The sequence below is a fragment of the Mustela nigripes genome, chromosome 14 (genome assembly GCF_022355385.1).
Source record: "Mustela nigripes isolate SB6536 chromosome 14, MUSNIG.SB6536, whole genome shotgun sequence".
In the NCBI taxonomy this organism is placed as follows: domain Eukaryota; kingdom Metazoa; phylum Chordata; class Mammalia; order Carnivora; family Mustelidae; genus Mustela; species Mustela nigripes.
In genome coordinates this window covers 16053771-16081235 of record NC_081570.1, presented here as the reverse complement: position 1 = coordinate 16081235, position 27465 = coordinate 16053771, and the positions used below count along the sequence as shown (strand labels likewise).

Below are 27465 nucleotides of genomic sequence, written 5' to 3'. Positions count from 1 at the left end.
GTGGAAATGGTTTTGATTAGTTAAGTATCCTGGATCAAAACTGGTTTAAGTCTGGGTGATCAGAATATAACTTAGTTTTGAAACCATCTTGCCTAGTACTTTTCTAAGACGGCCCTTTAGAGAACAAATATTTAAAAAAAAAAATTAAAGTTTGAGGGATACCTGGGTGGCTCAGTTGGTCAAGCATCTGCCTTCAGCTCAGGTCATGATCCCAAGGTCCTGGGATCGAGTCCCCTATCAGGCTCCTTGCTCAGAGGGGAGCCTGCTTCTCCCTCTGCCTGACACTCCCCTTGCTCTCTTTCTCTCTCTCTCTGACAAGTAATTCTTTTTTTAAAAATTTAAGTTTGAAAAAACTGAGACCCGGAAGTGTTTTGTGTTTTCATAGTTCTGCCCCATATGGGAAACTGATCTGGTATCCAGAGAACACTACATCAGCAAACAAATAAAACTCATGGTACTTACCTCCTCTTGTGCACCTTTAATTTCTGAACATTCTTCTAGTCTTTTTAAAACATCCTGGGTAACCAAGAGTGCATCAGAGAAGACACTTTCATTCTCTAGAAGAAATTTCAGCTGATGCTGTTTCCTCTCATACTCTGAGTACAAAACAAAACACACACACACACAAGTCAGTGATTCATTACTTGAGATGATTTTTTTTTAAAGTTTAAGCTGACAACCTTTGGGTTATATGCGGCATTTATAACTGACACAGATATAACAGTTGTGGATAACAGAAAACAATGGCCCTAACCAGCTGCCTTCTCTGGGCCATCCTCTTCCTGGTTAGAATAATGGGTCAGCATCAAAACTGGTCCATCAGGGGCGCTCAAGTGACTCCGTTGGTTAAGCGTCCGACGTGATCTTCGCGCAGGTTGTGATCTGAGTCGGGCTCCGCACTGGGTATGGAGACTTCTTGGGATTCTCTCTCTCCCTCTGTCCCTCCCCACTTCCTCTTTTTCTTTCTCTCTCTCTCTCAAAACAAAAAGACCCCTGGCACATCGTTATTTCAGTATTGCCTTCTGCTCTGCAGCTTATCCTCTAACTTCCATCACTCGAAAACACAGACATTTTAAAAGAAGAAGAATGCCCCCGTGGGGTGCTTGGCAGGCTCAGCTGGGGGAGAGTACAACGCTTGATCTCAGGGTTATGGGTTCAAGCTTCATGTTGGGTATAGAGATGACTTTAAAAAAATAAAATCATTAAAAAAAAAAAAAAAAGCCATCCCCTAGTAGCAGTTTTGTTTCAGATTCTGTGTGGGATTCTGGTTTCCTATCTAGCAGTGGTTTTTGGTAAATCTATCACTGAAACAAAAAAATTCATAAAGAACACTGGATGTAGTAACCGACAATGGGAGGACAGATTACAACAGAACTATTAAATGAAGGTTACCTGGCTCCGTGCTGACCTCCTTTGCCTCTCTAAAGGCTTGTACAGCAGGGGAGGGGGAACAAACTTCAGAGAGACGAGGAGTCTGCCCCGGGGTGTCTGTGTTCCCCTGCATCCCTTGGGCAGTGGAAGGCCCCGCACTCATCTCTCCCGCAACCATATCAACTGCGTCCTCGGCCTCGGCTTTCACACGGCTCCCTAGAGGGGCAGAAGCCTCCAGGGAAGGGCGAGGGTCTGCAGTGCCCTCAGAGGCAAGGACTTCTATGTCAGGCTTCTCTGGTTCCTTCCTGAATGCCTCTGAGGATGGTACGGAGCCGTCCCTCACCACCTGACCCTGAACAGAGCAGTTCACAAGGCTGGTCAGAAGATTTTTACAGCTAACGGCCACATCGAACATCTGCAGGCTGTCGGCCAGAGAGATGATTTTGGAGAAGTTGTGCTTGCCCACAGGTAGTCTGCCAGTGTACATCATTTCTAACAAGAGGGCAAACTCCTCGGGGCTCACAACAGACGCATCGATGGAGATGGTGTCTGTGTTGTCCAGCAGCGTTTTGAACAGGAGGCTGGCGGCAGCCAGGACCAGCTTGTGGGCCCGGAAGTAAATGGTGCCGATGGAAATGGTGCAGTCACAGAACTGCTGCTCCTTGCACAGAGTGTAGAGCTGCTGCAGCAGCTGTCGGCTGTAGTTGGGGAGCTCCATGGCCTGCGCTCTGCCCCAGGACTTCTTCCAGACCCACTCCGTTGAGGATCAGTGCGGTCTCCTAGAGAAACCCCCAAAGTGCCATGTTAGTACGTCACAAGCACACAGGGAGAGACCCTGAATGAAACAGTTGCACAAACAGGCAACTTACTCACGCACTCGCCCCCTGCTGCTCCCCAGGAGGGGCGCCACGCTAGGCACACTATGTCAGTGACACTGATGACAGCGGTCACGGGCTTAATGCCATCAAGGGGCTCATGCTTCGTGCTTCACATTCCCACTGGAGCCTCACGGTGACTCAGTGGAGAGATACCATCCCTCCCACATTTCACAGATGCGAAATGGAGCTTAAAGATATGGAGACAACCGGCCTGAGGCAAAGCAGCCCTTCAATGAGTTAAATGACTTGTGTGTATCTCCCACCTCTAAGCGGTAGGTAATACACTGCTGGAGGCGTTCCTGCTTCCAGTGAATTCTCAGCCAACGGAAGGAGGCAACAATATAAACAGATCTACAGCACAATGTCCTCATCTCCACGTGACCTATCTGCAACCCTGCACACCAGTCTCACTCCCTCCTGCTTCAAAAGCATGTTTCCTAGCTCCTGCTCTCTCTGGCTCTCCCGTGACCCCCCTAGCCATGCCTTCCCAGCATCCTTGGCTGGGCCCCCTGCATCATGGTGGCCTCCACAGTTTGGAATGCTCCAGGACTCAGTCATCTCCCCTTTCGTCTTCCGTCTCATCTGATTCCACACCCTTGAAATATCAACAAATGCTGACAGTTTGCAGGCTGACACCTTGAGCTTGGACCTCTCCTCTGCAGTCCAGAGGCACACCTCCAGCTCCCTGCTTAGCATCTCCGATCGGAAGACTGATGGGTGGCTTCAACCTATATCCCAAACTCTCCTTCCATCTTCCTACTCCTCAGCAATTTTGTTCAGACCAAAACCTGGAAGTCATCCTTGAGTCCCGTTTTTTTTCCTTATACTCCTTATCCAATCCTTTATAAATCCTGGGGGCTCTACCTTCAAAATATATTCAAAAGCCCAATCACTTCCTGCTGCCTCCACTGGCTCTGCTCTGGTCAGTCTAAGTCTCCGTCACCATGTATGTGGCCTACTACAGCAAGCTCCTCTAACTGGTCTCCACACCCCTGTCCCGTTCAAGCACCACCCCTATGCTACCCTACCTTAGCCCGGTAGTCAGAGGGATCTTTTTAGCACATAGCCAGTGCCTGTCCCTTCTTTGCACAGACGCCTTCTTGGCTTCTGGTCTCAGAGTAAATGCAAAAGCCAAAGTTCTTCTAATGGCCTATGCGCCCCTCACGACCTGGCTGGCACTAAGTCTTTAGGCCGCCTTCTCCCCTCACCCACTCTGCCCTACACACACTGCCTTCCTTACCGATCACGTAACAGTCTGTACATGCTTACTATGGCGTCTCCGCACATGTGCATGGCTCACTCCCCCTTCCAGCAGGTCTCTGCTCTAAGGCCACAGCATTACTGAGGGCTTCCCTGACCATGTCCTTTAAATAGCAGCCTCTTCTCCAACCTCAGAACATTCCATCCCTCTTACTCTATTTATCTGCACAGCATTATCACCTTCTGACATCTATTTTTACTTATTATCATGTATCTCCCTTCCATGGAATGTAAGCTCCATTAGGGAAGGACCATTTAAAAATCATCTGCCCTCACACAAGTGTTGCTGATTAGTTGGTGGAATGAATAAATGAATGGGAGGAGACGCAATGGCAGAGATCTGCGCCCAGAAACCCAGCTTAGGGAAAAGGGGTGTGGAGCAGTTAGAGTAAGGTCTGGAGGAGGAGCTGAGCTGCCTGAATAAATGTGGAGGCCCCGAAGAGGTGAGGGGAGTGAGACAACAGGCGCTTGGAGTGGGAGCCTGCACGGCAGACAGACAACTATCCCCAGTGGTGGGGAGGAAGGGGTGCCGGTGGGACTGCAAGGAATTCAGTGATCCTCGAACATAAGCAGGGGACAGGCAGTATCAGGAGCTAAATCTGGCAGGCAGAGGTTGTGGCCACAGAGAGATACATGGGCCACGCTGGATTTATCTGAAAGGCAACGAGGAGCCACTGAAGGGTTTTAAAGGCTTTAAGCAGGGAAGTCACATGGCCAGAGATGCATCTTAAATGGATCATCTAAGTGACATCGGCACAGAATTGAGGGGGATAATGCTGGAGACAGGCTCTGTTACTGCAGGAGTTCAGAGATAAATCAATGAGGACTCTGACCCACAGAAATGGCAAGAGAAGAAAGAGAAAGAGGCATCCAAAAATATTTAGAAAATGTAACTGTCATGATTTAAACTCTGAGTGGATGTGAAGGAAGAGAAAGACAGTTCCTGGGCACTGTTCTGGTGAGTGGGAGTGGCTGCTGAGATGATCCAGATAACACAAGAGAACTGTCTTGGGAAGAAGACAGTTGTTCAGTTTTGGATTTGAGGATCTTATGATGATAGCCAAATTCTATCATCTTACTTGTGTAAAGAAAAGAAAATACACTGACAAAAAAGCCAAATGTCAAAATAACACCGGCTGCCTCTGTTAGCAAGACTGCAGACGATCCCCTTTTCCTTCCACCACTATTTATTCATTTTCCCATATTTGAAGCTGCCAGATAAAAATAAAAATAGGGGTGCCTGGGCAGCTCGGTCGGTTGAGCGTCCACTTCTTGATTTTGGCTTGGGTCATGATCTCAGGGCGTTAGAATGGAGCCCCGTGTCTGGCTCCGTGTTCAGCAATGAATCTGCCTGTCTCTCCCACTCGGCTCCTTCCCCTGCTCATGCTCACATTCTCTCCTTCTCTCTCCCATAGACAAACACAATCTTTAAAAAGATAAATCTTTAAAAAAAATAAAAATATTTCCAAGTTCTGGTTTCTGGTCTGGCACATAAGCAGCTCAGGAAGTCACCATTCCATCCAGACAACAGTAAAAAGCTAAACAATGGAAAGATCAACTACTCTTCTTGGATCTGTCAGAGAACTGAGGTTGCAGGGCAAAACTGCTGTCCCCCAAACTGGAGAAAAAGGTAGATACAAAGAATCCTAACTTCTCAGAGCAGAAACCCACGAGCAGATACATGCATGGGAACTGGTACCAGAGAAGGAAAACTAAACTGAAATTGGCAAAACGCTGGAGGCTCAGGGTGCAAGAGTTTAAGTTAAAAATTCCAGAGGGACCAAGTCATAATTTTCTAAGTTTTACCTCTAGGCGCTCTAAGGGGTGAATATAGGAGAAAAATTCCATCCTCTAGCGCCTCTAGGCGCTCTAAGGGGTAAATATAGGAGAAAAATTCCATCCTGCTTCTGGAAGGGGGAGGGGAGAACCAATCATTTTGAAATATGCCAGAGTACTCTGTTCTTAACAAGGCCTAGCTTCAGGAGAAACTATTTTACCAGATTCCAACCTAACTAGAGGAAGGGAAATACCCTTCAGCCCACTTCTAGCCATCCTGCACCACTTAAGTGGTGGGGGTGAGAGGGGATGAACAGAAAAACATTGGTGAAGTTCATACTCCTGTGGTACAGGCTCACCAAGAGACTGAGACCTAATCATTGTTCTATAAAACACTTTCTCCCCACACCTTACTTTCCCATCACTATACACTTAATTACCACAATTCCTTTTATCTAATACGTAATGTCTATCTTTGAAAAAAAAATATGAGGGCGCCTGGGTGGCTCAGTGGGTTAAGCCGCTGCCTTCGGCTCAGGTCATGATCTCAGGGTCCTGGGATCAAGTCCTGCATCGGGCTCTCTGCTCAGCAGGGAGCCTGTTTCCCTCTCTCTCTCTGCCTGCCTCTCCGTCTACTTGTGATTTCTCTCTGTCAAATAAATAAATAAAATCTTTAAAAAAAAAAAAAAAAAGAAAAAATATGAGATATACTAAAAGGCAAAAAACACGGTCTAAAGACACTGAATGAGTATCAGAACCATAGTCAGACACATCAGGAGTTATCAGATCAGGAATTTTTACAAACTGTGATTAATATGCTAAGGACATTAATGGAAAAGGTAGACAACATGCAAGAACAGATGAACAATGGAAGAGAGATGGAAATTTAAAAAGTGCAAAAAATGCTCTAAGTCAAAACCTAACAGAAATTATGAATGACTTTGATGTGCTCATTAGTAGACTGGGAAAAGCTGAGGAAAGAATCTCTGAGTTTGGGGATATAATCAGAAGAGAATATCTGAGATCTGTGGGACAACTACAAAAGGTAAAATGCAAATGGGATATCTGATGGGAGACGGAAGAGAAAGGAACAGAAGCAGTGTTTGAAGTAATAATGACGGGCATTTCCCCACATTAATGTCAGTCACCAAACCGCAGGTCTTGGATGCTCAGAGAACACCAAGCACAACAAATTCCAAAGCATTACACTTAGGCATAGCATATTCAAACTACAAAAAACGAACGTTTAAAAAAAATCTCATAAGTCAGAGGAAAAAAAAAAAAAACACTTTACCTATAGAGGAGCAAAGTAAAAAATCACATCAGAAACCATGCAAGTAGGAAGAGGATAGAATAAAATAACTAAGTGTTGAGAAGGAAAAAAAAAAAAAAAGCCCAGCCAACCTAGAATTCTGTACCTTGCAAAATTAACCAAAAATACCCTTAACAAATTAAAAAAAAAAAAAAAAACACCAGAAATCATACAATATTTGCTCTCAGACAAGAATGGACTTAAACTCAAAATCAATGACAGGGTGCCTGGATGGCTGAGTCGGTTAAGCATCTGACTTCGGCTCAAGTCATAACCTCAGGGTCCTGGCACTGAGCTCCGTGTCAAGCTCCGCACTCAGCAAGGAATCTGCTTATCCCTCTCCCTCTGCCCCTATCCCTGCTTGTGCTCTCTCTCTCTTTCTAAGTAAATAAAATCTTTAAAAAAAAAATGACAAGAAGATAGCTGGAAAATATGTGGAGGTTAATCACACATTTTTCTAAATAATACATAGGTCAAGGAAGAAATCTCAAGAGGAATTTAAAAATATTCAAAAACTAGGGGATGCCTGGCTGGTTCAGTCAGTGGAGTATGAGACTCTTGATTTCAGGGTTATGAGTTTGAGCCCCATGTTGGGTGTAGAAATTTAAAAATATATATGTTCTAAACTAAATAAAAATGTAAATACAACTTATCAAAATTTGTGGGATGGGGCACGTGGGTGGCTCAGCGGGTTAAAGCCTCTGCCTTTGGCTCAGGTCACGATCCCAAGGTCCTGAGATCAAGCCCTCCATCTGGCTCGCTGCTCAGCGGGGAGCCTGCTCCCCATGCCCCCGCCTCTCTGCCTACTTGTGACTCCTGCCTGTCAAATAAATTTTTAAAAATTTATTATTTCAGACCAATCTGAAAAGACCTAAATCTATCAAAGAAATTTGAACAATTAATAACTTTCCAATAGTGGAAGCACCAGGGCTGGATGGGTTCTCTGGTGAATTCTTCCAAACATTTAAGGAAGAAATTACACCAAGTATCTACACTCTCTTTCATTAGACAGAAGCAAAGAGGATACTTCTAACTCATTCTATGAAACCAAATTATACCACCACCAAAACCAAACAGACATAAGAAGAAAAAAACAAAAAAACTACAGACCAACATCTCTCATCAACCAAGATAAAGAGATCTTCAACAAAATATTAGCAAATCAAATCCAACTATGTATACAAAGAATGATATACCATGACCAAGTGGAATCTACCCCAGGTATCCAAGGCTGGCTCAACATTTGAAAATCAATAAATGTAATCCATTACATCAACAGGCTAAAGAAAAATCACATTATCTTATTAACAGATAAAAAAAAAAACACTAGAAAAAATCGAAAAGGCATTTATGATTAAAAAAAAAAAACTCTCAGCAAACTAGGAATAGAGAGAAACTTCTTCAATTTGATAAAGAACAGCTACAAAAAACTAACAGTTAATGTTACAGTTAGTAGAGAAAAGTTTGAAGCTTTCTTGCTAAAATCAGGAATAATGTAAGGATGTTCCTTCTTACCACAGCTTTGCAATATTATACTGGAAGTTCTAGCTAATTAATGAAACAAGAAAAGGAAATAAAAGGTATATAGGTTGGGAAGAAAAGAATAAGACAGTCTTGTTCACAGATGATATGTTTGTCTATGTAGAAAACCCAAAAAATCCAAAAGAATCAACAACAAAAAACCCCTAATATGCAAAAAAAACCCCAACCCTAATATGCAATTACAGCAAGAATGCAGGATACGAGATAAATATACAAACATTAATCACTTTCCTACATAACAGCAACGAACTAGAACTTGAAATTAAAACATTACCATTTAAGGGGAGTCTGGTATCATTAAAATCCAACTCTTGGTTTCGGCTCAGGTCATGATCTCAGGGTCATGAGACTGAGCCCCACACTGGGCTGTGTGCTGAGCGTGAAATCTGCTTAAGATTTTTCTCTCCCTCTCCCTCTCCTCCTCCCCATCGCACCTCACACTTGCATGCTCTCTCTCTTGCTCTTTAATAATCTTTTAAAAATTAGCACCTAAAATTGAAATATAAAAAATATGTATGGATAAGTTTAACAAAATATGTACAAGAGTTATATGAGGAAAACTACCAAACTCTGATGAGCAATATCAAAGAAAATCCAAGTAAATGGTGAGACGTTCCTATCCTATTCATAGATAGGAAGACTCAGTACTGTCAAAATTTCAACTTTTCCCAACTTGATCTATAGCTTCGACACAATCCTAATCAAAATCCCAGCAAGTTATTGTGTGGATACAGAGAAACTCTTTCTAAAGTGTTTATGGAGAGGCGGTTAGCCAACTCAGTATGGAAGGAGAGTAACAAGCTGGAGGACTAACACAATTCAACTTCAAGATTTACTACAAAGCTAGAGTAACCAAGACTATGTGGTATTGGTGATAAAATAGATAAAAATTAGCTCCAAAAAACAGTCAACTAATCTTTGACAAAGAAGCAAAGACAATACAAAGCAGCAAAGATAGTACTTCAAGAAATGGCGCTGGAACAACTGGACATCCACATGTAAAAGTATGAATCTAGACAAAGACCTTAAAACTTTCACAAATTTCACTCAAAATGGGTCACAGACCTAAATGTGAAACGTTAGATTATAAAACTAGAAAATAACATAGGAGAAAACCCAAATGAACTTGAGTACAGTGATGACTTTTTTTCAGTATAACACCAAAGGCATGATCCTTAAATGAAATAACCGCTAAGTTAGATTCCATTAAAATTAAAAAAAAACTTTTGTTCTGTGAAAGGTCATGTCAACAAAATGAGAAAACAAGCCACAGACTGGGATATAATATTTGCAAAAGACACAGCTATTAAAAGACTACTATCCAAAATATACAGAGAATTTTGAAAACTCAACAATAAGAAAACAAACAATCTGATTAAAAAATGTGCCAAACCTTACCCGACATCTCACCAAAGAAGAGATACAGAAAGCAAGTATAAAAAGCAAGTATAAAAAATGTGCAACACATGTCATAAGAGAATTGCAAATTAAAGCATCATATTACAATGGCCAAAATCCACAACACTGACAATACCAAATGCGGTGAGGATTTATAGTAACAGGATCTCCTATATATTGCTAATGAGAATGCAAAACGGTACAGCTGCTTTGGAAGACAGATTAGCAGTTCCTTATAAAACTAAACATATCCTTACCATATGCTCCAACAATTGTGCTCTTGATATTTGCCTAAATGAACTGTCTACATAAAAACATGCAGATATTTAGAGCTGCTCTACTAATAACTGCCAAAACTTGGAAGCAATCAAAATGTCTTTCAGTAGGTAAATGGATAAATAAACTGTGGTTCATTCAGATAATAGAATATTATTCTACATTAGAAAGAAATGAGCTAACAAGCCATAGAATGACATGGAGGAAACATAAATGCATATTGTTCAGTGAAAGAAGCTAATCTGAAAAGGCTATAAAATGAATCCAACTATATGACATTCTAGAAAAGGCAAAACTATGGAGACAGTCAAAAGATCAGTGGTTGTCAGTGGCTAAAGGAAGGCAGGGATAAACAGGTGAGGAACAGAGGATTTTTAGGGCAGTGAAATTATTCTTTATGACACCACAATGGTAGATTCACATGTTATACGTCAGTCAAAATCCACAGAATGTACAATACCAAAAGTGACCTTAATGAAAACAATGGACTTCGAGTGATAATGGTATGTCAACATAGGTTCACTGAGTGTAACAAACGTATCAGTGTGGGACAGTGGGGTGGGTGTGGAAAACCCTCTACTGTACTCTGTACTCACAATTTTTTGTAAACCTAAAACTGCTCTAAAAAGGTTATTTATAAAACTTCATAAAATGAATGTAAAATTTTCAGTTCTAATCACCCAAAGCCCTATCTGTACCATGATATTTATTATTATGGAACATTCATGAATTCATGTAATATTTTTAGTTTACTCAGAGTATCTTTAAGAACATCTAGCCCTACTGTCTGAGTACAATTTGTCTTAATACCTGCATTATAACAATGCGTACTTTTTAAAAACAAATAAACTGCAGCCCAGGAGCTAGCCGACTGGCTCTACTAGTATAAGGGGCAGGGGCAGGACGGGAATGCCTATCTCCTGGTACTGGTGGAAAACAAAACAAAACAAAACAAATTCTGTAAGATTTAAAACAGGCAAAAGTAAGGACTATCTTTTTTTAAAAAAAGATAATTCTTAAAATTTATAAATTAACTTATTTTAATAACTAGGAAAAAAACCCAAAAGAACAAGAATTCAATGTGCAAATAACACAAACTATAAACTTCTCAACAGGCACTGAGGTTTTTCTAAAGAATGAATTGTATCAGCAGAATGTGATTTTTTTTTTCCCCAAAGAGAAGCCATAGGCCTTATGAATTCAATAAAGCAAAACACTTCTCTGCACAATACATTAGATCTTTTTAAATATTTTTATAATACGAAATGAAACAAATGATTGGGATTTTATTCTCAGGACGAGCTTAAGATGTTTTTTGGTCATTTTTCTGGGAGAAGTTATCTATGTCTTTCATCAGATAAAAAAAAAAAGATCTAGCAATGATCCAGAGGTATTTTGAGCATTAACTACAGAAACTTGTGGCCAGAACTATTTCATATTTTTATTAATAAATAAATTATATGGAGCGGGGGACACCTGGGTGGCTCAGATAAGAGGCTGCCTTCGGCTCAGGTCATGATCCCAGGTCCTGGGGTGGAGCCCCACATCAAGCCAGATATTGAGCTGAGGCCCCTGCTCAGCAGGGAGTCTGCTACTCCCTTGGCCCCTTCCCTGCCTCATGCTTGTGGGCTCTCTCTCTCTCTGAAATAAATAAATACAATCTTTAAGAAAAATAAATTAGATGGGAAAATAATGCAATAACTATAGCAGAATAAGCAACTGAGCAAGGTTCAAAAAAACTGAACTAAATTATGTGGCTTACCAAAACATAGATATTAAAAACATGGTTATAAACTTGCAATAACGGGAGAAGAGAGATACAGGTAAGGCAGAAGATGTTCAAGGATAATCAAGGGCTACTTATGAATGTAAGTTGGCAATGTTGAAAGTTGAAATTTTACTAAGATTAATAGGAATACTAATTGAAAAGCAAACTTTTGGCAAAATGGCATGTCAAGCTGATGTAAATGGACCTTTTCTCCCACTTCATACAGAAATGCTGGATAAAACATTTTTAAAATGCTTTTAAAATATATAGTCAAGCTTTTTTTTAAAAAAAAAAAAAAAAAAAAAGGAAATCCTCAGGCACCTAAAATGAAAGAGACATCAAAATCAAAACTGGAACATTAAGTGGGTATTGAGACCATGGTGGCCCACAGGGGTTTCAAACTCCAATACAGTCCCTAGGTTTGGAGGAGAAAGCATTAATCCTCACATGGATACTAGAAATACAGCTTCAGGCAGGTAGAAGGTGGGCAAGTTGAAACTGAGACCCTTGCACAAAGCCCAGAGCCTCAAATACCTATCCTTCCTTGATATGCAGTCTAAAAAACCCTGCTCACTGGCTCAGGAAAGCACCCACAGGAAATCTAAAATGCAGGCCTATGATATAGAGAGGCACGTGTAGGTATGCAAATTCGTATCATACAGGAATCCTAAGCTGAGAAATTAATATAAAAACTGGTCTATGACACGCAGCAGAAAAAAACCAGAGTACTTCCACAACCCAAGGCACAGGGACTCACATAATGAAGAAGAAAAACACAGAACAAAGCTCACTATTACAAACCATATGAGGAAGACACAAACATGAAAAGTAAACCTATACTGGCTAACAGTAGAAAATGTCAGAAGGTGTCTTTGAAGCAGGGAAGGGAAATTTCTTAATGCCCCAAATGCCCAAAAAAAAAGGGGGGGGCGGGAATGAGGAATCTGACTGCAATGATAATAAAGGTTTCTATCAAAGACATGAGTAACAGACAATGGACAAAGGGTAATTCAGGAGATAATATGTAATTTTCAGGAGATAATTATGTAAAGTTTAAAGACAATGCGGAATTCATACCTAGAAGATTTAAGAAATTTCTGCAAATCTAGAGAAAAAAATTAAAATCCAAGGGGGAAAACGAGCAAATGATGTAACCAGGCAATTCAGAGATGGAAAAGCTTATTTTAAATTAATCAACAAGTAGTAATAGTAGTTGTTATAATAGCAGTAATCCGGGCACCTGGGTGACTCAGTGGGTTAAGCATCTGCCTTTGACTCAGGTCATGATCCCTGGGTCCTATGATCAAGCCCATATCAAGCTCCCTATTCAGTGGGGAATCTGCTTCTCCTTCTCTCTCTCTGCCTAGCTCATGTTCTCTCTCTCTCTCAAATTATTAAATAAAATCTTAAAAAAAATTAATAGCCACTAGCAATTATCTGATGATTATTGTATTCAGGAAATGTTTATTATATTCAGGAATATGCTTTACATGTACTAATTCATTTTGTCCTCTCAACAATCTGACGAGGCAGATGTTGTAATTATTCCCTTTTACTGATGAAGAGACTAAGGCCCAGGAGGTTGAGTAATTTCTCCAAGATCTCACAGTAACACAGTAGAACTTGAGTTTGAATCTAGGGCACCATTGGTGGGTATATAAATTATACAGCTGTTCTGAAAAACATTCTGCTAACATCTAGTGAAAATTTCTGTATATATATATGTCTTATAACCCAGTGATCATATTCCTCCACACCTATCCTAGAAAAATTCTTACATGGGTCCATAAGGAAGCATGGACAGAAAGATCACTGGGGCACTGTTTTTGGTAGATCAGAGGCAATTTTTTTTTTTTTTAAGATTTTATTTATTTATTTGACAGAGAGAGATCACGAGTAGGCAGAGAGGCAGGCAGAGAGAGAGAGAGAGGAGGAAGCAGGCTCCTGCTGAGCAGAGAGCCCGATGCGGGACTCGATTCCAGGACCCCGAGATCATGACCTGAGCTGAAGGCAGCGGCTTAACCCACTGAGCCACCCAGGCGCCCGGTAGATCAGAGGCAATTTAAATCCCCTCACTAAAAGAGTGTAAGTAAAAGTTCAGGAGGTATACTATGGAAAATAGTGCATTAGAAAGAAGGAACAACTAACTAGCTACCAGGACAGAAACAAGGAGAGATACCCAGTACTGAGGGAAAAAGTAACAACCATAGTCAGCTCTAGAGCGTAACAACATTTCTACAAGTTAAAAACATACCATCAAAACAATACCATATACTTGATAAAGCTACATGTGTAGCCAAAGATATTTCATCAAATATATTAGAGTGGGTGCCTACAGTGTGGGAGGGGAATGAGAAAAGGTGTTGGAGGTGAGAAAGAAAAACAGAATCAGACAAGGGAAGACTTGCTCAGTCAGAGAACTGCTAGTGTCACAGATGAGGGGGCTCCCCGCACCAGCCCCAGAAGGCAAAAAGTACAACTGAAAAGTCACATGAGCAGATAAGGACCACAAGAAGGAAAGTCATTAAATGCAGGAGCACAAACAGCAGCCCCAAGATTTGAAAACCATAAAAGCAAACAGACTATAATTTAAAATGCTGTAAATTGGGGTGCCTGGGTGGCTCAGAGGGTTAAAGCCTCTGCCTTCAGCTCAGGTCATGATCTCAGGGTCCTGGGATCAAGCCCCACATCGGGCTTTCTGCTCAGCAGGGAGCCTGCTTCCTCCTCCTCTCTCTCTGCCTGCCTCTCCACCTACTTGTGATCTCTGTCAAATAAATAAATAAAATCTTTAAAAAAAAATAAAAAAATAAAAGATAAAAATAAAATGTTGTAAATTAATTGTATTTCATTTTAATAAACAGGCAAAATGAAGGAAGTCAGAATCAAAGAACAAGATAATACGGTAAAAGGATAGTCAGATGTGAAAAAGAACTTCTGGCTATAAAAAATTAAGTCAATGACATTAGCCCATTGATAAATTAAATAGATGAGATACAGCTAAATAAAAAATTTGTGATTAAGAAGAGAAGTCTGAGGAAATTATTCAGAAAGTAGCAGAGTTTATAAAAACAGAAATATGAAAGGGAAGTTAAAGGACACAGAAGACAGAATGAGAAGGTGTTCCAGATGAAATAATGGAAAACGTGTATGAGAAGCAATTTGAAGATATAATTACTGAGAATGTTCTAGAATTAAAGGCAAACACGAGTCTTCAGAAGAAAACTTCAAAATATCAACAACATGGAGAAAAAGAAGTTGTAAGGAGACCAAAGAAAAAGACTTTACTTACAAAAGGATGACAACTAGACTGATACAGACTGTCTATTTAATAACAATAGATGCCAGAAGAAAATGCAGTAACAGCTGTTGAATATTAAGGAAAATAACAATCAAGAATCAATATCCAGGAAAAAAAAGATAGAACATAAGAAGATTCTAATAGCAGGTGGAAAGCAAAGAAACTGCTAAAAAAAAAAAAATCCACTGGATATGGAATGACTCGAACTCCCATACACTGCTGGTAGATGTGTAAAACAGTACAACTACACAGGAGAGTTGGGTGGAGGTTTCTTTTAACATGGAATAAACTGCTAATAAATGCAACAACATGGAAAACCTAAAAGCTATTATGTTAAGTCAAAGAAACCAGGCAGAAAAAGTATACACATAGGACTCAACTTACAGGAAAAGAAAATACAGGTAAAACTCATCTGAAAAAATCAGATAGTAGTGTGGAGGTTGTTGGGAGGCTGTAGGGAAGGGAAATGAATGGAAAGAGACACAAAAGAACTTCCTGGGGAATGGACATGTTCTACATTTTTTTCGTGGGGGGGTGGTGTTTAAAGAGTAGATTTTTTTTTTTTTTTAAAGATTTTATTTATTTGAGAGATAGAGATCACAAGTAGACAGAGAGGCAGGCAGAGAGAGAGGGAGAAGCAGACTCCCTGCTGAGCAGAGAGACCCATGCGGGGCTTGATCTCAGGACACTAAGATCATGATCTGAGCCAAAGGCAAAGACTTAACCCACTGAGCCACCCATGTGCCCCTGAAGAATAGATATCTGTCAAAACTCTTCAAATATAATATGTAAGCTCAGTTGTTAATTATAACTCAATATAAAAGAAACTTAAAAATGTGTTGGTATACTCAAAATGCACTGGCTGTTTAAAAATGGGTACTGGAAGGAGAGGTTAAAAACAATACAGAATAATGATAACTACAGTAGCTAGCACTTATTGAGAGCTTATTATGTGCCAAGCACTGTTCTAAATGCTCTGCATATATTAACTCACTTAATCCTTTCAACAACTCCATGGAGTAGGTACTCTTATTATCCACATTTTACAGATTTAAAAAACTGTCGCACAACAAGGTAACATAACTTACCTAGGGTAACACAAATGTGTGGCAGAGCTGGGGTCCAAACTCTGGCAGCCAGGCTCTGAAGTCTGTATTTGTAGAAATCCAATGCCTCTCTGAAATTAACAATCAACAACATGGAAGATGAGAGGAGACCAGAGTCAGGGTGTCCCAAGAGTTGAGAGGATGACAAAAACAATGACTGACTTTAGTCCTTAGCCGAAATGAAGTATGTTAACACACTTGTAGGGGAATAGAAGCAAGGTAAGTATTGCAAACGCAGGTACAAAAGAAAAGAAAGAAAATGTGATTAATACAAAAGCAAGTGAGAAAAGGAAAAAAGAAAGGCAAAAGAAAACTGCATTAAATAGAAAGCAACTGAAGAAGGCAGAAGTAAGTCCAAATGTATTTACAGTCATAATAAACAGACTGGACTTTCTTGCTAAAAGGCAAGGAGAGATGGGACCCCTGGGTGGCACAGTCAGTTAAGTGTCTGACTCTTAGTTTCAGCTCAGGTCGCAGGATCTCAGAGTCATGATTATGATTAAGCCCTGTGTCAGGCTTTGTGTTCAGCTCGCACACACATGCACACACATGCACACACACGCTCTCCTTCTCTCTCAAATAAATAAATCAATCTTTAAAAGGCAGAGAGGTTCTCTGATTGGGTTTTTAAAAAAGCCAACTATCTGTTACTTACAAGAGAATTAGTGAGTGGGCGAGTTTACACTTAAAGCGGTACCCAGCGCACAGAAACTACTACATGTGATAGTTATTACTAGAGACTATGAATCATCCTCATTAAATAGTTTTGCAACCAGCCATCTGACTTGACAGCTGAAGTTTCTATCTGTAAATAAACAATTAAACTATATAATCTTTGTAGACTACTTTCAGGTACAGAACACTGTTATTAAATAAATCGAATATATAATCAAAAGGGATACACTGGTGATTTGGGGGCTACTGAAATGTACTATAGAGGCTAAACTACACTTTGCCGATCTCACAACTGAAATGTTAGAGCTTCTAACATACCTTCCTGCTTCCCCCAATGCCCTCTGTAGGGAAGTTAAACTGAGGAGAGAGAACTTAGCACTGGATATAACATTGTGAAAGTGTAGCTTTCAGAGCTAGAACACTGCGTGTTGGAATCTCTAAGTGAAGTCCTGTCGATGCTTGTATAGAGGCAACCTAAATTATGTTACTAAGCACTTACTGAAATTGCTAGGCTTGGGAAAATTGTCAGAGGTCCCAAGGGAAGAACATTTAAGCAAAAAAGAACACCAGAAAGATGGATGTTCCTCAAAGGAACAATACTAAAGCCTCAAGAAAAGACTATACTGATATAGACTAAAGATACTTAGAAAGAAAAAACTTAATTGGCTGAACCAAGTGCTGCATAATGACCCAACACACAAATGGGGATTCAACACAAAGTGGAAACTAGGCCAGCTTTCTAAAAGGAGCACAAAGAATATTTATTTATTTATTCATTTACATTTTTATTCTGTCTACTTCCAAAAAGGATCTGAAAGTTTAAGGACTGTTTAAGTTATAAAGAAACAAGAGAAAAACCAGAAAAGGCAAAAGTGAAAACTAAGTCATAGCTGGTTGGAAACATGGAACCCCTTTAATGAACAAGGGGGGGGATACAACACTGAAGCCTTACTCTTGATGTGCACCGCTTACTTAAATTCAATAGATGTTCTGAAATCCACAAGTGCTGGTGATGTCCTCAGCAAAGCACTCAAAGGCCTTTGCTGACACTACTGGAGAGCGTAGGAGGCTCTTTTCTGTACCTCAGGAATTGGACCTACCATTCACTAATTATTATACTGTACACACAGATCATCCAATTCTCATTATGGGTTATTTGCCTATTATTTACTGAGCACATTGCTAAGTGCTGTGAAGGATTCAAAGGAAATATAAAACAAGATCTTTGTCCACAGGGAGTCAGTAATAAAGCTGATCTGATGCTAGAATGATTGAAAACAGATCTCTTAAAAGGACACAATCCATACAAGACAAAAAGGACAGGAAGAGGAGACAACAGAGACTGATCCCAGTGAGTGGCAACGAAAAGGCAAGCGCTGCAGCTGGTAAACGCAAGTGAGGTTCAAGTCCAACAGGCCAGGGTGAAAGGTGGAGAGCTCCAAGCAGAGGAAGAGCCACGAAGAGGAACTCCGTTCCAGAAGAGGCACATCTGGCCCGTGTGCTGGAAATCGTGTATGTGTCCAGGACACTGGCACTGCACCCGGCTCTGGAAGGACATGCAGTAACTAGCTGCCATCATTATTATGGACACTGGGCTGGCCAGGGTGGGTCTCCAAAACCACTGGCGGAAGAGGATGGGGGGAGCACAAGGCTACGGAGGTTGTGGGGAGCAGAAAATGAGCCGAGGAACCTCCACCTGCTTTGAGAGAGGAGCTTCTGAAACAGGAATAGCACAATGAGAGCAGAGCTTTCCCAGTGACAGGAGGGCTGGACTAATAAGGAAAGTGCCTGGCAATGGAAAGGAAAAACAGGCGTCTTCTATTATGTTGTCTATACAGGCTGTAGCCTCAGACATCCTGTATTACGGAGTTCCATGGAGAAGCTGGGCCCACCTCTGCCTGGATTTGTGTGTTCCAACATACACGAGAGAAAAGCCATTCTATTACTTCATCAAGGGTCTTCGATTTTGGTTGCCCTAACAATTCTGCCCTCTCCTTTGGGCCCATCTATCTCACAGTCCAAGACCTCTCTTACAGTCTGGCTCAATGCAACCTTATCTGCTTAAAGTTTTTGTTTGTTTCTTTTTTGTGTTGTTTTGTTCTGTTGCTGTTGATAATCCCTTTCTCCTAAATAAAATCTTTACTTCTACCTTGATGCCTGGGCTCTGCTGGAACCAGAGAGTGGAAGAGACCTTGGAGAGCCCTATTCATTGCTTTCAGCAAACAGAAGTTCATTACTTTATCTATCACGTACTCTTGTCGCATGACCAAATGACCTTAGTCCAATCTCTTCCCTTTTTAAGGGAGGAAACTGAGGTCCTGGGAGGCTGAGTTGCTCTTTGATCCGAGTCAGCTTTAACCCCATGGCTATTTAGTATCTCACAAACAACCAGAGTCAGGTGAAGTAACAGGCACGCTCCACATAATTAGAGCAAAGATCACACATTCAGAGACAAGAAATGGGGCATTTGCTACACACAAAAAGATGATTTTAAATGTAAGGTATCTAAGGAATCAGCTAAGTTAAAAGAGAACCACTAGCAATTATTTCTGAGAATGCAAGGTGGATGGGTGAGGTCAGAAAAGGGTGACTGCAGCTTTTAGTGGGCCCAGATTTCTCAATTTCAAAAACAGCTGTCATTTGGTCCTGTCTTACACGGAGGGCCCGAAAGGCACCAACATGTAGCGTAAGGGGTGAGGTCTCCGTATTTGGCATCCCTGGGCTCATGGCAGTATCCTGTCCTGTGCATTGCCATTGTTGTTTCTAACGAGTGGTATATCACGGTCATCCTCATCATTCGGTTCCAGAGTCTGGTCTCCTACAGTTCCTGTCCTTGAGACTTACAGCAATACTGAATGGCCTAGGTGCTTTCCTATGGTATGTTCTAGTCACTGGGAAATCCAAGTAACCTGAACAGCTCCGAAAAATCCTAGGAGTGAAGATTCTCAAGCGGCATCAAGGATAAAATTCTCCTCTGGGGCTCTGGATGCTGTCTAGTGAGCAGTAATGGTAGAAACCAAGCAAGGATGACACAGGGATGATACCTGCTTGTGTGCTGGGATTTACACCTCATCCCATTCATCTTCGTTTTACAGATGAAGACTAAGGCTCAGAGATATTAAATGCATTAAGGGGCATGAGTTACCAAGGGGCAGAAGTGAGCCCGGGTCTCCATTCTCACGCCATGGTTCTGTCCTCTATAATGCGAAGGCCTTGCTGGATGCCAAGTCTTAGCTACCACTTTTGCAGATAATGTTCCCTTCCTAGAGCTCAGTGGCCATCAGGAAGCACAGCTGTCGGGACTTGGTTACTAAACAAGTATACTTACAGCCTCAGCCTGAGGGAACTGGTTAGCGAGCCAACCACATCCACTGCCCCATCAGCTCAGGAGACCATATTTTTCATGATTATCAACTCATGTCTCATGACAGAGTTAGCCAGAATGATATCCCTGCTCTTTCTTTTCATATTCTGCCAAATTATAGATATTACCAAATAACTACTAGTAAGAGCTACTAATAATTAAGTACCTTACTGTGTTTCTAAGCACTTCTTACGTTCCCTCCTTTAATACTAACAATCCAGCATGATAGGTAAACCCAACTCACAATAAATCCTAATAGGTGTAAGGTTCAGGCCCAAGATCATATAGCAAATAGGAAGAGGAACTGAGATCTTAATCCAGGCTGCCTGACCTAAATATCTTGCCCTTCTATCCACTAGAAGGGCTTCTTGGGGATCCATCAAAGAAAAGAAGAATCTGATCCAGAAGTTCTGGGGTAGGGCCTGAATTCTGCATTTCTAATAAGCCCCAGATGATACGGATACTATCGGTCCAAGAACCCTCTCCGAGGAACAAAGCACTGTACAGCCCTGCCTGTTCTCCAATCACTTTTTTCATATCAAATTATTATGTCTTAAGTACCTCTAAAAAAATCTCAAGTCATCTTCAAATCCTTCCCTTTTGCACTTGTCTTTGGCTCCAGTCAGAAAAGCAAACTCCCTAACAGCTCTGGGAATAAAACCTACAAGACATGGAGGACTCCAATAACCATGCCTAAGGCGAATAGCTCTGTGGCCTGGCCCCAACCCCAGCTCCTGCAGAATACATTTCAGCAGTCTGGCCTTCCACGGTTAGTCTGGCTTCCCTGGCTGCTGCCACAGTAACCAAAAGTCAAACTGCTCCTGATCTAACGTGGTCAGCCGAACCTGGTTAGGCCTTGGAAGGGCCTAGGATGGTAGAGCCAATCCATGAATGTACGCTAAACTGCAAACAATGAAGAGATCTCTGCTTATGACACTACGTATGAACCCCTGTGTATTCCCTTTCCAGCCATTATGCCGTTTGTCTTCCCCAGAATCGGGCAACTCTACTGATCTTCCACAGCCTTCTACCGGGTTTCCCCGATAGCTGTATGGAACAGAGTTTCAAGACCTGCATTCTCTCTTGTGCCACAAAGTCTAAAATCAAGGCTCAATATTCCATGCTGCCCTGTCAATTGGTAAAATCAGGAAGGCCTCAAGTGACCTAACTACAAATTCTCCTACCCATTCTGCTCTGGTAGACAAGGTCCCTGAGCCAAACAATCCTCCTTATCAAAGGGACTAAGGTCCAGCTCCTGTCTACCCCCTGAGTAGTGGGTTTCAGTTCCTTATCAGCCCCCAAGATTATTCTAGCAGGCCAATCACACACCCTGGCAGAAACCAGGAGGCACCCTACCTTTTAGATCCTGCAAAGCCCGCCTCCCACAGCCCCTGATGGTTCACTCTGCTCCTGAGGGCGAGCCTGTGTGGCCCTGAGCAGCAGCTGTGTCCTCCTCTGGGGCTGTGAGTCTATGTGACTAATAAAAGCTGCGGCCAGTCTCATCTGCCCGTGTCCAGTGTCATGCATTAGCCACCCCCATAACCCTAGGGTAGGAATTCCTCCCTCAGCAACAGGGTAAGAGGTGATTAAAACACCCTTTCTGCCCAATCCCCAGTCTCTGCTCTTTTCCATATGCTTCAATCTCTTGAAGGCCTTTGGCAAGGTCACCAACTGCTCTGTGATGGTAATAGCGTCCAGCCTTGTGCTACGCACTGTCCAAATACTTTTCCATTCATTTTCCTAACATCCCTATGAGGTAGATACCCTTATTGCCCCTAATGTACAGATGAGGAAAGTAATGTCTAACAGGTTATGCCCAAGACAATACAGCTAAAAAGTCTGAGCACCGTTTAAATGCAGATCTGCTGGTTCCCTGTTCTTAATGACTACCTTAGTCTTGACAGAATTTCTGGGCTGGGTGTTAGCATTCCTCAACCCCTCTCCACAGGCAGAGATGTGCTGCTGGCTGGCCTGACAGGAGCACTTGCGTTTGAGATGCCTTATTTCTTCTGCTGGTCTCTGCTGAAAGATGGATGGAGAGGTATATCTGGAAAGAGTGCCCTTGCAACAGCCAGGCTGGCTGGCTGCCAAGAGACTTCCCTTGATGGCCTGAACTTAATTTACCAAAAGTCTGATTGTCTGACTGTCAACCTTCCAGATACAAAACACTGTCCCATTTAAGTCTCACAGTTAATTGGACTTTGGAGGTTCGATAACACAGTCTCACTCCTAAAAGGAGTATAAATTAGAAAGTGAATTTATTAGTTAATGTATTAGTGAAATAGGTCTACTCTTTACAGTTACACGTGACAAAATTCCAGCAGCAAAGTCAAGTGTCATCAGAAGAGACTGTGTGCTACCAACATTCAGTGGGAACTGGGGGCATCTGCCTTGGCCCAGACAGGTAGAGCCTGAGCGCAGCGTACACTACCCCGGCCCCACAAAGTGCTCTGCTCTGTCCCTTCTGTCGCCTGTACTCTTCGGTGGCTCCCATCTCTCTTTTGAAAAAGCAGGACTCAGCTTTGTCTCTGAGGTAACCCTGTGCATGTATTTAGTAGCTCAGACCACGTGCTGAGTTTTTGCTCGCTCTCCAGAGGCAGGCAGTGTGCGCCTGTTGCCACAGCCCCAGGGCTTCCACCCAGTGCGCTCTGAGCATCTATGGATCAGAACAACTTTCCCGGCAAGCAGCTTCACCCACTGAAGCTCTCAGCTCACTTCAAACTCAGCCACCCTCTAACTTCTCCCCAGCTATTACCAGATTCAGTCCTCACCCCCTTTCCCCCTGCTCCTCACCCCCTCCCCCCACCCATGCACTCTGTCACCTGTCGCTCTGCCTCTCTTCAGCCACTCTGCCACACATCACTAATGACAACTTTTTTAAAAAGTACTTATCAATACCAAACAGGGGAAATGACTCTTCATCAGAAGGATAATAAAAGTCAGGGAATTTTGCAACTAAAATTCTCCTTAGAGACTATGTAATTTAGACCTTTTACAGATGAAAAGATACAGAAATTTAGTGACCTGCCAAGTCATGTACCTAGATAATGGCCAAACCCAGGCCCCAGATTTCTGGGTTTTCAAGACAGCATTGGAGCCAAAATACCAAATTCCTAAATATACAAAACAGGGGAGGGGCTAAACAGGGAGGGCTTCCCACATACCTCACAGACTGGTGGCCATTAGCACTAGGTGTGGGAGACAGCACATTTACTATTCTTTTCTTTGAATGTTAAGTAAATATCAATCACTGATAGCTCTTTCATGAGAAAATAATTATCCTCAAGCCAGAAAACTGCCCAAAAGTGTCTCGAAGAATATATGATTCCAAATTCCCCAATCCATTGTTATTCATAGAACTATAAGGTAGATTTGTGACTTGACAAAAATAATAGAAAGAAAAACCACATTTTTAAAGTGAATAAGATATTTAAAAGATAACATATTTAATGAACATGTAACTGAGTCATGATGGAAAAGGCTTTTTTACACATAAATCACAAATAACCAATAGATGTGATAACATAAAAACATACACCTCCAAAAAAAAACAGTATCAACAAAACTAAAAGATAAATGATAAGCGTGTCATAAGAAGTGAAAAATGAGTGGCTAATATCAGAATAGAAAGCTCATACAAATCAATAAAGAAAACAAATTAACATTTAAATTTTTTTAAATGGATAAAGAAAACTCACAAATGAAATAAAAAAGTCCAACTGATTTAAAAAGTTCACCCTTATGAATAATTAAAGAAATGCAAATTAAGACACTGATGCTATTTTGAAGTGATCAAATTGGAAAAATTTTGCAACAATAATATTTAATTGATAAGCAGTAGTTTTAGATCACGCACTCTGATTTGGCGGACTTCAGTTTAAAGCCTAACTCAAACACTTAGTGACCTTGGGCAAGTCACCTTAATCACTGTGACCTTAACGTCTTTACTGTGTGTGTGTGTGTGTGTGTGTGTGAAGAAGAAATGGGATAATGCATCTGAAATTGTTTTAGCCAAGTTCCTGTCAACAGTAAATGACCAGTGTTAGCTGCTATTATTATAAAAATAATACTTTTACTAGTAACACAAGGGAGGGAGCACTGAGACAGGTGCATACACAATGCCAAAGGAAGTACAAACTGGTAAAAATCCTTCAAGAAGTAATACAGTAAGTAATCTGCTCATCTAGAGCTATAAAAAGTGTCTTTGGAGGGAGACATGAGAATTTGGGGGGTTTGGAAAGGATATACTCTATACGCACTGTCTGATTGTTTTACCAGAATGTTTACATATTCTGTTGTATAATTATAGATAAATGAAAAAGAATGATAAACCCATAAAAGAAGAAATTTTTTTTAAATATTTATACCTTTAGACCCACTTCTAGGACTCCCATCTACATGGAAATAATTAATTAGAGATATAATGAATTATTTATGTATACTGAATTCAGAAGAATAGCACCACTGGTAAAAAACTGGAAACTGAGTTGTACCATATGAAGATTTTAAGTAAATATGATATACAGACATATTATGAAATATGCAGTCAGTAAAAATTAGGTTCCTCTGTAGGATACCTATAGCACAAGCAACCAAAAATAAATAAATATATAAACAAATTGGACTTTATCATCTTCAAAAACTTTTGTGTATTAAAGGATACTGTTATGAAAGAAAAAGAGAAGCCCAGAATGGGAACAAATACTCTCAACTCATTTACCTGATAGAAGTCTAGTATCCAGAATATATATATATAGCATATCAGAATACAGTATCCAGAACTCTTACAACTCACCAGCAAAATGACAAGCCCCTTAAAATCAGGCAAAGGATTGGAATAAATCTCTCTCCAAAGAGGATATATAAAATGGCCAATAAGCACATGAAAAGATGTTCAGTATCAGTTGTTGTTAGGGAAATAGACATTGAAACTGCCAAGAGCTACTACCCCAACCCAGTAGGATGCCTAACAAAACACACACAAACAGGCAGAAAGTACAAGTGTCTCGAGGATGTGGAGAAATTCGAAGCCTCACACATAGTTGGTGGGAATGTAAAATGTACAGCCACTGTGGAAGAAACAGATACTATATGAGCCAGCAATTCCAATTCTAGGTCCAACCCAAATGAAATGAAAACCTATATCCACATGTGGAGCATTATACACAACAGCCAAAACCTAGAAACAACCCAAACATCCACCAACTGAGTAATGAACCAACAAAATGCATATCCATACAATGGAATATTCTTCAGACATACAAAGGAATAAAACATAGAAAACATACAACGGAGTGAAATTTAGAAACACTATGCTCTGTGAAAGAAGCCAGTCATGAAAGGCTACGTACTGGAGAGTTCATTTATATGACCTGTCCAGAACAGGCAAATCCGTAGAGATAGGAAGTGGACTAGTGGTTGCCAGGGGCTGGCAGGAGGGGGAATTGGGGAGTGAATGCTAACGGGTATGGGGTTTTCTTCTGGAGTGACAAAATGTTCTAGAATTATAAAGTGGTGATGGTTACACAGACTTTTAAGTTGTATATGTTAAAACAATGAACTGTATGGTATGCGAATTATATCTAAATAAATTTTTTAATAAGGCTCTTAAAGATTTTTAATAACATGAAGAATGCTCTTAATATACTAAAAGGAAAAAAAAAACAGCATGCAATTGTATATATAATTCCCATTTGGTTTAAAACTGATGGGACGCGGGGCGCCTGGATGGCTCAGTGGGTTAAGCCGCTGCCTTCGGCTCAGGTCATGATCTCAGGGTCCTGGGATCGAGTCCCGCATCGGGCTCTCTGCTCAGCAGGGAGCCTGCTTCATCCTCTCTCTGCCTACTTGTGATCTCTCTCTGTCAAATAAATAAAATCTTTAAAAAAAAAAAACAAAAACTGATGGGACGCGTGGGTGGTTCAGTGGGTTAAGCCTCAGCCTTAGGCTCAGGTCAGGGTCTCAGGGTCCTGGGATCGAGTCCTGCATCGGGCTCTCTGCTCAGCAGGGAGCCTGCTTCCCCCTCTCCCTCTGCCTACCTCTCTGCCTACTTGTGATCTCTATCAAATAAATAAATAAATAAATAAAATCTTTTGTTAAAAAGAGAAAATGTATGTACATGCATGTACACATTTGCAATTAAAGACAGAAAATATATCAAAATGCTACCAGTGAATTCCTAAGTAGTGTCATGATGGAGGATTTTTCTTCTTCTTCATATATTACAGAATTTTTTTAGAATAAACATGTATTACTTTTATAACAAGGAAATTTAAAAATAGAAACCCAGGTAGGTCTGGCTGGCTTCAAAGCCAGTGTCATTTCTAACAACCTAGTCATTCATTAAACATTTAGTTAGTTCCTACTATGTACCAAGCAAAATTAAGTAAGATAGAATCTCTGCCTGCAGGGAATTTACATGTGTCTACCATGGGGTTTAAACCTGAGTGCATGGACTGGGAAAGGAAAGAAGAGTCCACAGGTTCTCCAAATTAAACGCAATGCTGTCCAACTGCACACTACCCGGGGCAGAGGGTCCATGGCTGTCCTGAGTGGCAGTGTAGCTTAGTGGTAAAGGATGGAGCTGGAGCCAGGCTACCTGGTGTACAGCTTGAATGTCCAATCGCAAAATGTGTGCTTGAGGGGCGCAGGTGCCTCATCTACAAAATAGGGGAAATACTGGTACTTCTCTCACTGGGTGGTTAGAAGATGAAATGAGTTAATACACCTAAAGCACCGGCAGTATGCACTGAGGACACAGTAAGTGCTCAATAAATGCATCAGCTGCTAGCCACTAGCTCACCACCGCTGCCACCACCCCACCACTATATTCTCAAGGAGGTGAAGACAGAACGGACTAAAGTCCACTAGAAAGGTGGTTTTCCACATCTCAAAACTGACAGCATCTGATTCTTGATAAGCCTATAATAACCATTATATTAAACTCATTTCTTTTTCCAGATTCTCTCAATTTCTAATGAAACTCTTCTTTGGAGACATTCTATAAAACCCAGTGAGACAAAACATCAAAACGGTCAGCGTAACAAACTGCTTGTGGCCTCTTATCTTCGAACTCCTAGAAACAAGTGATTTTTCAAGGCTATTCTAATGGAAGGAGGCTTTGAGAGGCTTATCTGTCTTTTGCCTGCCTTTCCGGGGGCGCGCAGCTCCTGATTCAGCTGCTCACCCACGATGCCTCTTCACAGGCCAAACTGCAAAATCTCTGGAGCAACACTGTCGTCCAGCGAGGGACTGGGGGCTGCGACTGTCTCCCACCTACTGCGACTCCTCCATCCCACAGTCAAGAGTCTCAACAAGCAATCATCACTCCAATGCTTTTATATCCAACCTTTTAGGTGCTTTAAAAAAAAAAAAAAAGGCTTGTGGCTTTGTCACTGGTACTTACAAGCACCTTGCAGTGATCTGAAGATGGGGGTAAGTT

General features: G+C 41.2%; 1 protein-coding gene across 4 annotated transcripts in view; it reads right to left on the bottom strand.

The window, feature by feature from the left end:
* The window catches only part of ZBTB40 (zinc finger and BTB domain containing 40), a 73936-nt gene that overhangs the window by 35207 nt on the left and 11264 nt on the right, over positions 1-27465 (bottom strand). For 3 of the 4 annotated variants that reach the window (XM_059376579.1, XM_059376576.1, XM_059376578.1), the window contains exons 2-4: positions 15968-16056; positions 1393-2150; positions 463-596 (exon numbers count right to left, since the gene is read on the bottom strand). In XM_059376579.1, coding sequence (XP_059232562.1) covers positions 463-596; positions 1393-2089 — 831 coding nt within the window. In that variant the 5' untranslated portion in view covers positions 2090-2150; positions 15968-16056. The remainder of the gene's footprint in view (positions 1-462; positions 597-1392; positions 2151-15967; positions 16057-27465) is intronic. The other variant, XM_059376577.1, reaches the window with a different exon arrangement.